The following is a 13186-nucleotide window of genomic DNA, read 5'->3' as shown; positions in this document are numbered from 1 at the left end:
TTTTGTTCTAGTTGCTTTTCTGTTTGCTTTGGTTTTTCTATTTCATATTAGAGGCTTTTCTCTTGGTTATCTCTTTGACACAGGAAAGTGAAAGACTAAAAGGTTGATTTTTAGTGAAATCCTAAAAAGCTCTGCTTGTGTGGGTGAAACTTACTGTCTGCAAGGTTTACTGTACGGAAATACAGCTGAGCTGTTGGCTGGGAAATCCTTGAGGTTATTATCTTTAAAGCTTTTTCCCCACTCAGATTCCTCAGAGAAAGATTTTCCTATCTTCCGACTCAAGGGTATAGGCTTGGCTACCAGAATTCTGAGGTTGGCTGGGGAAAGAAAGCTGGGACTCTTAACATTTGCTACGCCAGCATTCATTCAACCTCTCTGCAGGGGTCATTACCACAACTGTGCTTGGTGTCCCCTAGTTCAGACATCCTCTACTTTATCCTGTCCAGAGGGTAAATTTCTGGTCTCCACTAAGTTGGGAAGGGGCAATCTTTTAAAATAATCTTTCAACTAATACACTTAGTCTCCTCCTCATCCACCTCTCCCTCACTTTACAGAGTTACCTGCAACTGTCCATTTCTGAATCTCTTTAGGGTTCTGCTGTGTAAACTGGGTTGTTTCTTGGCTTTCTCTTGTGCTGGCTCAGGATCCAGCTTTCTTAGGACTGCTAAGTCAGTTACCACTCATCCATCTGCTTCCCAGCTTCCAAAACTTTGTTGCTGTTGTCTCCTCTCCCATTCTCTTTGTCCTTGTGGGTTTATGTCTTAAAAAAAAAAATCTCTTCACTGTTGTTTTAGTGAGGTTTTGGGAGGGAATGAAAGTGAATGTGGGTATTTGATCCTCCATCCTTATTTGGAACCTCTTTATAATTAAATATCTTTTTTTTAACTTCCATTTAATATTACAGCATAAACATTTCCCATGTTCTTACCTGGTATTTGTAACAACTTTAGTAGTTGTACAACATTCCACTGAGTCGGTACCATAGCTTATCTAATTGTTATCCTATTTTTGGAAGTTTTGAGTTGTTTCTGTTTTGGGGGAGGGGACTAGCTTTTCGGGAGTCACCTTGCATCTGTCTCATTTATTCCCTATATTTAAGGAACAGCTGCTGGCATTCTTCTCCTCTCTGTTCTCAGTCCACGGTTATATCACCTTGTGCCTTGATTATAGCACTACCTCGTGCAAATGTAATTCATCTTCAAATGGCACAATAATGCAGCACTAATCTTTCTAAAATGCCACCTTTCTCATGACTGAGGACTTTGAGGGTCCCCACGGTTTGAGTCCATCCCACCTCTCCAAACTTGCCCCTGTTTCCCCAAATGTCCTCCTTCAAACAGGGCCTGATCTCCCAACCATGGCCCGCTCTCCCAACCATGGCCCAGGCTGCTCCTCCTGCCCATGCTGATCCACACTCACCTTCACTTCCACCCTTTCTCCTGCACTAGGCCTCCCCCATGTGACTTTGTTCCTGTAGTTTCCTCCTTCACCTGATAACACTGAGAACTGCTGAGGCTCAGTCTTACCTTCTAAGTGGACGGACAGCTCTTTAGAGGCAGGGGCTCTCACATACTCTTCTCTGAGGCACTGCCCTTCTACCGCCCTCATCCTACCACCATGGGGCTCCAGCCCAGTGCCAGGAACACAGTGGGTGCTTGACAGGGATTGACTGAATGCAATGGACCCATGTGTAAGTTGTTACCTTGCCCTCTGGAGTTAGCGTCCAGATCACGGAGAAGGTCAGCTTGTCTGTCATGGGATTGAGGCTGCACAGCTCCTCACACAGCAGCCTGGGCAACATGGGGACTACCTGCAACAGAGAACAGGCCCATGAGCGCCTTTCCAAACTGCAGGAACTAACCAGAAGCTTAGAAGCAGCCCACAGGGCAGAGTTTTGGTGAACAGCCTGAGCTTCCAGAGCAAGGTGAAGATGGAGGAAGCTCTTCTCCTCAAAGATTCTGCAAAAAGACCACACTAATCTTATGATTTTCCATGAGCCTTTAGGGTCAAATGGAAATGGGAACTGGAAAGGGAAGAAGAACTGGTAACAGAGGAAAAAATATATTATAGCAATGAAAAATAACAACATTTTACTATTCACTAAAATTGAATCTCTAGACTCAAGAATGACTTGTACTTTTGGATATAACTATTCCAGCTGAAGTACACACTTAACAACTCAATGTCTTACATTTAAGTCTTTAATTAATTTCAAGTTAATTTTTGTGTATGTTTTAAGTTAGGGGTCCAGTTTCATTCTTTTGCATGTGGTTATCCAGTTTCCCCAACACCATTTACTGAAAAGACAATTCTTTCCCCATTGTGTAGTCTTGGCATCCTTGTCAAAGATTAGCTGACCATATATAAGTAGGTTTAATTCTGGGCTGTCTGTTCTGTTCCATTGGTCTATGTGTTTGTTTTTACACTGGTACCATATTGCTTTGATTATTATAGCTTTGTACTACAGTTTGAAATCAGAAATGTGATGCCTCCAGTTTTGTTCTTCTGTCTCAAGATTGCTTTGGCTAGTCAGGGTCTTTTGTGGTTCCATATGAATTTTAGGAGTTTTTTTTTTTTCTATTTTTGTGAAAAATGCTATTGGAATTTTGATAGGGATTACATTGAATCTGTAGATCACTTTGGGTGGTATGGACATTTTAACAATATTAATTCTTCCAAACCAAGGACACGGGATATTTTCCTATGTATTTGTGCCTTCATCAATTTTTTTCACCAATGTCTTAAAAGTTTTCATTGTATAGGTCTTTCACTTTCTTGGTTAAATTCCCAAGTATTTTATTGTTTTTGATGTTACTGTGAGTGGGACTGTTTTCTTTTTTCTCTTCTTTTTCGATTTTTTTAATCTTGGGAGGAGGTAATTAGGTTTGTTTTTTTTTAAATGGAGGTACTGGAGATTGAACCTAGGACCTCACGCATGCTAAGCATGTACTCTACCACTGACCTATACCCTCCCAGGACCATTTTCTTAATTTCTACATCATTTCTCATCTGTTAGGATGGCTATGGTCAAAAAGACAAGAGATAACAAATGTTGGCAAGGATGTGGAGAAGAGGGAACCCTTGTACATTATCAGATGAAATGTAAAGCAGTACAGCCATTATTGAGGTTCCTCAAAAAATTAAAAAACAGAACTACCATATAAGCCAGCAGTCCCATTTCTGGGTATATATACAAAGGAATCAGAATAGGTACTTTGAAGAGATGGCTGTACTTCTATGTTAACTGCAGTATTATTCACAATAGCCAAGACATGGAAACAACTGAAGTGTCTGTTGAGAGTTGAATGAATAAAGAAAATGTGATACACACACAGAGGAATATTATTTAGCCATAAAAAATTCTGCCACTGTGACAACATGGATGAACCTGGAGGGCATCATGCTAAGTGAAGTAAGCCTGACAGAAAAACAGAAATACTGTATGTGTCACTTATATGTGGAATCTTAAAAAAATAAAAAGCCAATTTCATAAGAACAGAGAGTAGAAAGATGGCTGCCAGGGGCTGGGGAAAAGGAGATGGAAGGATAGAGGTCAAATACTTTTACATACTTTCAGTTATAAGATTAATAAATTCTGAGGATCTAAAGTACAGCTTGGTACTATTTATGATTGCCAAGATATGGAAGCAACGTAAATGTCCATCATCAGATGAATGGATAAAGATGTCGTGTATATATATATATGTATATATATATATATATACACACACACACACACACACACACACACACACACACACATAATGGACTATTACTCAGCCATAAAAAAGAATGAAATAATGCCATTTGCAGCAACATGGATGGACCTAGAGACTATCATACCAAATGAAGTAAGTCATAACAGAGAAAGACAAATATCATATGATATCACTTATATGTGGAATCTTATAAAAATGATACAAATGAAATTATTTATAAACCAGATATACTCAAAGACATAGAAAACAAACTATGGTTACCAAAGGGGAAAGGTTTGAGGGAGGGAAGATGTAGGGGGAAAGGGATAAATTAGGAGTTTGGGATTAATATTTACACACTACTACATATAAAGTAGATAGACAACAAGGACACACTCTATAGCATAGGGAACTATATTCATTATCTTTTAATAAACTATAATGGAAAAGAATATATGTATGTATCTGTATAACTGAATCACTTTGCTGTACATCTGAAAGTAACACAACATTGTAAATCAACTATACCTCAGTAAAAGTAAATTTTAAAAAAAGTATGGCATGGTGACTCCAGTTAATAACAGGGTACTGCATACTTGAAATTTGCTGAAGTAAATCTTAAGTGTTCTCAGCACTGACACACGGATGTGTTAAATATCCTGATCATGGCAATCATTTCACAGTGTGTATGTATATTAAATCACCACATTGTACATTTTAAAAATACACAATTATATTTGTCAATGATTCCTCAATAAAGCTATAGAAAATAAAAGAACCCAAGGGCTGAGTGTAAACTTGTGACAGGATTTCATCAAAGCAAAATTGCTGACTCACTGCCTCAGTAATTGAAAATACCACAGCTGACCAAATTACATCCTGGAACATTAACTGACTACTCCAATAAAGTATCACTGATGGGGGAGAAGGGGGAAATTGGTGAAGGTAGTCAAAAGGTACAAACTTCCAGTTATAAGATAAATAAATACTAGGGATGTAATCTACAACATGATAAATATAATTAACACTGCTGTACATTATATATGAAAGTTGTTAGGAAAGTAAATCCTAAGAATTCTTACCACAAAGAAAAAATATTTTTTCTCTTTCTGTAACGCTGTATCTATTAGAGATGATGGATGGTTACTAAGTATTGTTGTAATCATTTCATAATATAAGTCAAATCATTATGCTGTACATCTTGAACATATACAGTTCCATAGGTCAGTTACATCTCAATAAAACTGAACGACAAAAATCACCGAAAGGTTCTGGTGAAAAAGGATCTAAATCCTGGTTCTCTACATGAACACTGAGCTAGTTACTCATTTTACAGTTTTTTAAGCCTAAATTATTTCTTCCTTTTATTGATTTTTCTGTCCCATAATAAACTGATTCAGTAGTATACCTTCTTTAATTTAAAAAAAAAAGAAAGAAAGAAATCCTCTTCAACTTACTTTCAAGTGATGACTTACAGATATCCCAGAATGTTATTTGTTTTCTCTAAAATTCCAAAGACAAAATGAGTAGCTCTACCTGATGTCCTGAAGATCCTTCAGACTCTCTCCCTCCTACCTTTAAATCTGTTCCTTCCCCTATACTTTTCTTGACTGATGTCATCATCATCCACCCCACCTCCTAAAGTATAAACGGCAGCATTAACAGGCATTTATTTAACACATACTTACTGTGGACCTCCTTGACTGGCAGTGTTAAGCGTGGGTAGCACTGTAACCCTGTGCTAAGTAACTGAGTAGTAATAATAAAGCAGCAACTATGCACTCGTTGAGGTAGTTGGCTCGTTAAGTTTCTTCATCAGCAAAAGCTAAACAAACCCCAGTGGTTTCTTACTGTGTGCGGTATCTATACTTGCGCTTGGCTTTAGCACAGTAAATAACCTTTGGTATGGAAAAGTAAATTCTAGAACTCATGGCTCACACCAGTAACAAATAGTTAATAATTACATGGCATTACTTGTAATTACTCTGAAGGATGCAGTATCTTTTTTATGTAAAACTTAGTGACCACCTGAAAATGTCTGATAACAGCTTTTATAAGACAACCACTCCTTTTTTTTTTTTAAATTGAAGTACAGTCAGTCTACAATGTGTCAGTTTCTGGTTGGTGTACATCATAATGCTTCAGTATGGCACATACTCTTGAAAAATTTTTCTTGCCATTGCTTTTGTATCATCTTTTCAGATGACGCTCTATTTTCTTCGTTAACTTATTTAAGGAGTATTCAAATGTGATCTAAATATTTAACATTTGCTTGCATGTATCAAGCGTTTGACGAAATAATACATCTTTACTCACATAAACATATTGTAAAAATGGAGACATTTTCAATACCATACTGTCTCATGATTGAACTGTAAAGATTTTATATAATTTCAGCCTTGGGATTAGACTGAACTGTGTCCCCCCACAATTCCTACACTGAAGCCCTAACCCTCAATGTGACTGTATTTGGAGGTAGGGTCTTTAAGTGGTAATTAAGGTTAAATGAGGTCAGTAGGGTGGGGCCTTGCTCTGATAAAGAAGGATAACTACCCCCTCTCCTTGTCCTGCACACACACCGAAAAAAGGCCATGTGAGGACACAGCCCTGTACAAGCCAGGAAGACAGTCCTCACTAGGAACTGAATTGGCCAGCACCTTCATCTGGGACTTCTAGCCTCAGAACTAGAAAAAAATTTTTTTTGTTGTTTAAGCTCCCAGTCTATGGTATATTGTATGACAGCCCAAGCTGAGTCAGACAGAATAAATCAAGTTTGTTGGGTATGCATTGTTGGATTCTTCTCTGGGCTGCACTACCAGATAATTATACCAGCTGCATTTGGTAGCAGGCTGCTCACTCTGCATGCTTCTAGTCCAGGGCTTAATACCTCTTTTTTTTTTTTTTTCACAGATAGTATTTCTTCGAAGTGTTCAAGGCAGTATCTTATTTTCAATCATAAGGCTGAGCATCTGAGAATGTAACATAATTCCTAACTTTATGTTTTAGTGTTTGTGAAAAAAAAGTTATTGCAACTAAATGCAATGTGGTAGCCTGGCCTAGACCTTGGAACAGAAAGATAATTGGTGGAAAAACTGGCGAAATCCAAATAAAGTATGGATTTAGTTAATAGCAATGTTCCAATGTCAACTTCTTAGTTATGACAAATGTACCATGTAATGTAAGATGTTAGCAAGGGGGGAGCTGGGTGTGGGGTATACAGGACGTCTTTGTACATTCTTTGCAACTTGCCTATAAATTTATTACAAAATAAAAGAGCTATTAAAAAGAAAGTCACTGATTTCATTACTTGATCTCACAATGGTTATATATTTAAATATAGAAGAAATTTATGCTAATGAAATACAATCTGATCTGTTTTTACATATTGGAGTTTGGGGTTAAGATTTTATTTGTAAAAAGGTCTTTGCCACTGAAAAAACAAAAAGTCTAAAGACCATTAACCAATAAAGTGAAGCCCAAACTCATCAGCAGCACAATGTGGGAAAAAGAGCAAGGTTTTGAAGCCAGACAAACTTGGGGGTCTGATCCTGGACCCACCACTTACTGTGCAATTTGGGGGAAGCTAGTATAATTCTCTGGGTCTTGGTTTTCTTATTAGTAAAACAATATTGAAGATGCTCAATAAAAGTCAGCTCACTGGCCATCTCACGGTCCATCAGGTCCTTTGGTCCCTGGCTCAGCCTTCCCCTTCAGCCTTTGCCCTGGTGCTCCCCTCCCGCAGGTAACCAGAGCCACACAGGCCTGTTCACTGCACAAGCTCTTGCATACATTGTTCCTCTTTCTGGAGCACCTTTCTGGATGTTTGCATCAGGCCAACTTTCGCACATCCTTTAAGATTCAGCTCATCAGCATCTCTAAACTGCTTATCCAGATGCCCCCAGGTGGGGTATGTGCACTGTGTTTTGTGTACTTCTTCTCACCCACCCTTGTTCTTTCAAAAAGAACTCGGGTCAGTCCCAGACAGTCACTGCATTTTCCCTGCTCTTTCAGGACACTTCTGTAACTCTTACACTCATCCTAATTACTTCTTTTTTAAAAAACACTTTTATTGTGATATGGTTCCTGTACAGTAAACTACACATATTTCAGATGTACAACTTAATGAATTCTGACAGATGTGTACACCCATGAAACCACCACCACAATCAAGACAATTAACATTTCCATCACTCCCCAAGAGGTGCAATTTTTGAATTTCCAATTTCTCTCTTCCCACCCACTTTACCCCCTGGTAACCATAAGTTTGTTCTCTATGTCTGTGAGTCTGTTTCTGTTTTGTAGATGAGTTCATTTGTGTACTTTTTTTTTTTTGAGATTCCACATACAAGCAATGTCATACATTATTTCTCTTTCTCTTTCTGACTTACTTCACTTGGAATGACAATCTCTAGGTCCTTCCACGTTGCTGCAAATGGCATTATTTTATTATTTTTATGGCTGAGTAGTATTCCATTGTATATATATACACCACATTTTTTCAATCCAGTCATCTGTCAATGGACACTTGGGTTGTTTCCATGTCTTGGCTGTTGTAAATAGTGCTGCTATGAACACTGGGGTGCATGTGTCTTTTTGAATTACATTTTCCTCCAGATATATGCACAGTAGTGGGGATCATACGGTAAGTCTATTTTTAGTTTTTTGAGGCGTTTCCATACTATCCTCCACAGTGGCTGCACCAATTTACATTCCCAATAGTGTAGGAGGGTTCCTTTTTCTCCACACCCTCTTCAGCATTTATCGTTTGTGGACTTTTTAATGATGGCCATTCTGACTGGTGTGAGGTGATCCTAATTGCTTTTTTATGTGTCTCTCCTCTCCACGAGACCATGGAATCTTCAGGAAATGAGCATTATTTCCATCTCTCTATACAGCACCTGACCCACAGCAGACACTTCAAGTTTACAAATGAATGGCTGACTTTTACCCAGAAAACAAACCACCTATCTTTTTCTGTGTTTATTGCTTACTACATCACATAAAGCATTTTATGAAATATATGGTAGACTTCTATTTAAACATTTTTACATAAGAATTTCATAGGCAGCTAGTATTTTAAGGATAAAATAAACTGTTTTGGCTATTCTCTCCTAAAAATGATTGGCACACTCAGTGGCTGCTTGGATTATAAACATTGCTTGGTATCCTGTATCTTACACAGAAGAAAACATTTTAATATTCACACTGCAAGGGTAGGATGTCAAAGAATCTATGGGCTTATGAAAAAGCTAAACATTAAAACTTTGGGGGTAGTATAATTATGCCTAATTTTTAAAGAGCTTTCCTTTTAATAAACTTTCACTAGATCTTGGGGCAGGATTCTGAGAAAACAGTACATAAAGCATAAAGATAAACTTTATGTCCATATAGTTTTGTAAAGAAACGTTTATTTCTCTGTCTTTCAAAGGAATAGGAATAAAGATGTTACAGGTACATCTGTGGTTTGGCATGCAGGGCCTCTCATAAATTGGGCCTGATTTCTGCCGGTGTCACTGAGAATGTACCCCATGACTCACGGCATATGTGTCAAGTCCGTAGCACAGCAGAGATTCCCATGGGACAGGGGCCACAGAGACAGGCAGCCACTCTCGAGGCAGGAGTCATAAGTACAGAACACAATGTGTAACTGGAAGAGAGAAGCCAGGTCTCAGCAGCAGCTGAGAAACTGCTGGCTGTCACCAGCACCGTGTGAACGCTTTTGCATCCCCCACTCCCTGGAGAGTTCTCCCCAGTTGTGCCCTGTCTTGCCCTCATTAGCTTCACTACTTGGTGTGGACCTCATGGATAGTTCCTTTGAAGTTCTCAAACTCGCTCACTTTCACTGTCCCAACTCTACAGACTCCACAATCACTCTTACAATCTGTCTTTCCTGCTTTTGCAACTCATGGCTGTGCGGCGATGGAGAAAACCACCAGACTTTGTGGAGATGTGTCACTAAAGCAGACAGTGGAGGCCGGCAGTCCCTTCACCCATCTTTGGTTAGTTTCTTTCTATGTGAACTTCAGACTCTATTCCAAAACTTTATTACTCTCTTCAAACTTCCTACCCAACTGCCTCCTTCCTCATTCTCAGCAGAAAACTTCAACTCTTCTCAGAAAAAACTGAGAAATATCAGACTCAACCCCACCCAAGCTTCCTTCCAGCCCTTTCCTTCAGCTGTTTCTCCCAACCATGTCTCTGCTAACTTTACACGTGTGCTCAGTCCCCTGATATGCACGTGTCCTCCCATCCAAAGCCGGGCCTTCTGCCTGTGCTTTTGATCCACTCCCTCCCTGCCAAAGCACTTCTCAGTTAGCTACCTGCTCTGCTGGTCTTTATCTTTCCTGTAGACACAACTACAAGGTCAGTCTGCTGTCTTATGAACAACGCACCCTCCCCTCCCCAGTCCAGATCTCCTCTTCCCCTCTCACACGTGGCTCTCACAATAGTGTATGCTTCCTACTTTCTTCCTCATCTTCCTTTCACTTTTCAACCCAACGTGACATTTTAAAATTACAAAAATTACATGTTCATTGTAGAAATTTTAGATAACAAATTAAAACATGAACATGTAAAGACTTTGAGGCCCCATGCCTTAGAATAAACAATGTTAGCATGCTGGAAGAGAACTTTCGTCTTTTTTCTGTGTAAAAGATTACACACTATAAAGGTGCAGGCAGGTTTTGAACACGCAGAACTAGTGGGCGCTCCCAGACCCTCCTCTGTGCTGGTCCTTACTGGGGTCCCTCCCTCAGCTGGCTCCTCAGATGCCCTCTGCACTTGGCTCTCCTTTCTTCTCACTGCACATTGTCCCCAGGGATGTCCTCCACTCCTGGGACTGTACCACCACTGATACATGGGTCTGTCTACACCTGCACTTTTAGCCCTGCCTGTCCTTGTAATTCTAGATCCCTCTGTTATACTGCCATCTGGGCACCTTGGTTTGGATGTCCCATGCATACTTCAAGCTTTGCAGGCAGAAGACAAAGTCCAGCGTTTTCCTCCCCACACTGGCTATGTCTACCTTTTCTATCTCTAAGAACAGCACTCTGTCTTTGTTAAGTAAGCAAGCAAAAACAAAATCACCACCATACACACACCCCCCCCCCCGCACACGTACCCCACAGAACAATACTGGGTGTTATCTCTTGATTCCTTTATTCTCCTCTCTCTGCTACACCCAATCAGTTCCTGAGTCCCGTAGGTTTCACCTTCTAGATCTCTCTCAAATGAGTTTTTTCCTCTCCCTCTTCCACTGTTCGATAATCTCCTAAGCCAGCAGCAGAGTTCTAGAGTGGAAATTATTCTGGATAAAATTTCCTTATTACTCTCCAGACTCTTGCATCTTCTTACTGAATTCCACCCAGTGATAATCTGCAATCCCATTTATATTAGGACACATTGCCTTTATCTTCCCCAATAGTTGATGAGCTGAATTTGGTAATTTGGCTTTTTGCTTGTCCTGCTAATGAGGGAAGTCCCAAACATCTTCAGTAGGGCCAAGAGGTCTTCAGTACAGCCTAGACCCTCCATGTTCAGTGGTCAAGAAGTCTCAAGGGGAAGCTGGCAGAGGGCCTTCAGATCCCATCTGGAAGGTGACAGCAAAGACAACAGTGGGAAGCTAACTTCCCCCATTTGCTCATCCCTGTTCTTTGTCATGTGACATGGATTGCTAGACTGGGAGGGGATGCATTCTGGGGGCAAATGTGTGATGCTCCTTGTTCAGGATGTCCATTCTGGCACCAGGCAGAAGACATCTATTGCTCTAGCTCACCTGGGGTCCAGATGGACACCACCACGTTGGTCAACTCTCCTAAGATTCTGTGAGCAAAGATCCCTGTCTTTTGGGGTAGTTACTCAAAGCCTCAAATGGCCATGGCTCAGGGAAAGGGCCCTGGTACTGATAATAATTTTCCTACCTTTGGCCTCACCATTCTCCAACCACACAGTTGCTAAGGTGATTTTCTATCTTTGTCAAAGGAGACTATGTCGCTTCCCTACTTGACCTCAAGATGAAATCCAAGCCCCTTAGCCTGCCATCCCAGGCCTCCCTTTGTAACTTTGTCCCTTGGCTCCCCCTGCAACTTACACCCTGGCAATTCCAAACTGTATACTGTTCCTTGAATGTTCCATGCTTTTTCTAGCCTCTGCCTGGAATGTCCTCTCCATCCATATTTGTCTACCTAGAAATTTTCTACTCAAAATTTGAAACATCGCTCAAAAATCAACTGCTTTAGGAAGACTTCTTGGCTCTTGCAGAAGCTCCTCTCCTACTGTCAGTCCAGACAGGTACAGCTTCACTCTCCTCTTATACTTCATCCCTTTGGGAGTGCTTCTGTAACCAAAGAGGCAGCCCAATGTATTGTAATTGTTTGTTACCCCCGCCTCCTCTGACTTCCCCAGGGCATCAGCATCTCTCTCATCTTTATAGATCTGGCACCTGACACACAGCTGGTGCTCAGTAAATGCTAACTGGATAAAGACTGTTAGCACTTTAGGCAGCAGAAAAGGAAATGGGCTTAAAGGGTGCTAAGTCTTCTTACGCATGTTTCAGGGCCAGAATCAAAGCTGGGTCAGGGCAGAGCTTAAAAGCTGGTCACGGAAAAGAAGGACACTGATGATAGGACACTGACTTTCTAAACATTCTGGACTAGAGCTTAGGAGAGCTGAGAGAAATTGATTATGTAGGTAAACTGCCCAAGGCAGCTGGGTGAGGGTACCAACAAGACTATAAAATCTCATATTAGCCTCTGAGAGCAGAAACATCTGCTAAAGCCACAGCGGGCAGGCTGGCCAAGTTCAGCAACGGGTTAGCCAGGACAGCCCTGTGACCAACGGAAAGGGCCACAGAGGGGAAGAATCAATCATCTAAGCAAAAAGGAACAGGAGAGTCTAGCAGCGACATCAGCTCAAGGAGACCAGACAGCAACCCACTGGGGGCTCTCTAGTACCAGGAGGGGCTGTGGGGGCTTCTTCTGCTCCTTGCAGCTCAGCCTTTGCTGGCGCCCAAAGCTCCCTTACACCTTCAGTGCCCATTGGATGTCAGAGCTTGAGAACTTGGTGAGTTTTTCTCCTGTTGTCTGAGGATTCGTAGGTTTTAACAATAAGGTACACTCAGCTAGCTCCCCACTCACATGCTGAAACAACTTAAAGGAAAGAGATAGTTCATTTGCCAGCCAACATCTCTGTTTAAAGAGTTTTCTTTTTCATATCAACACTTCCATGAATTCCGAATTTGATCAACTCTTTGTTACACAGTTTGACATTAACGAAACAGCAACACTCTGACAACCTGCTGGGGTCATAAAGGAACATCTTAAAATTCTTTGGACTCCACTTTAAGACAGGCTTCCAATCCCAATCTTTGATGTCTATTATAAAGCAGTACCAATAAAATATCGTAGAGATTTATGGGCGCACTTTCATTTGAGCTGTTTCACACCTAAAATAACATGAGCGCTTGGGCCAAAAGGCAGAATATTTAGGTT

General features: G+C 40.6%; 1 protein-coding gene across 4 annotated transcripts in view; it reads right to left on the bottom strand.

Annotated features, from left to right (window-relative positions):
* DIS3L2 (DIS3 like 3'-5' exoribonuclease 2) overlaps positions 1 to 13186 on the bottom strand; it is a 321890-nt gene that overhangs the window by 83974 nt on the left and 224730 nt on the right. For all 4 annotated transcript variants that reach the window (XM_032480492.1, XM_032480493.1, XM_032480495.1 and 1 more), the window contains one exon: positions 1703 to 1810. In XM_032480492.1, coding sequence (XP_032336383.1) covers positions 1703 to 1810 — 108 coding nt within the window. The remainder of the gene's footprint in view (positions 1 to 1702; positions 1811 to 13186) is intronic.

Source organism: Camelus ferus, chromosome 5 (genome assembly GCF_009834535.1).
Source record: "Camelus ferus isolate YT-003-E chromosome 5, BCGSAC_Cfer_1.0, whole genome shotgun sequence".
In the NCBI taxonomy this organism is placed as follows: domain Eukaryota; kingdom Metazoa; phylum Chordata; class Mammalia; order Artiodactyla; family Camelidae; genus Camelus; species Camelus ferus.
This window is presented reverse-complemented; position numbering and strand designations above follow the sequence as displayed.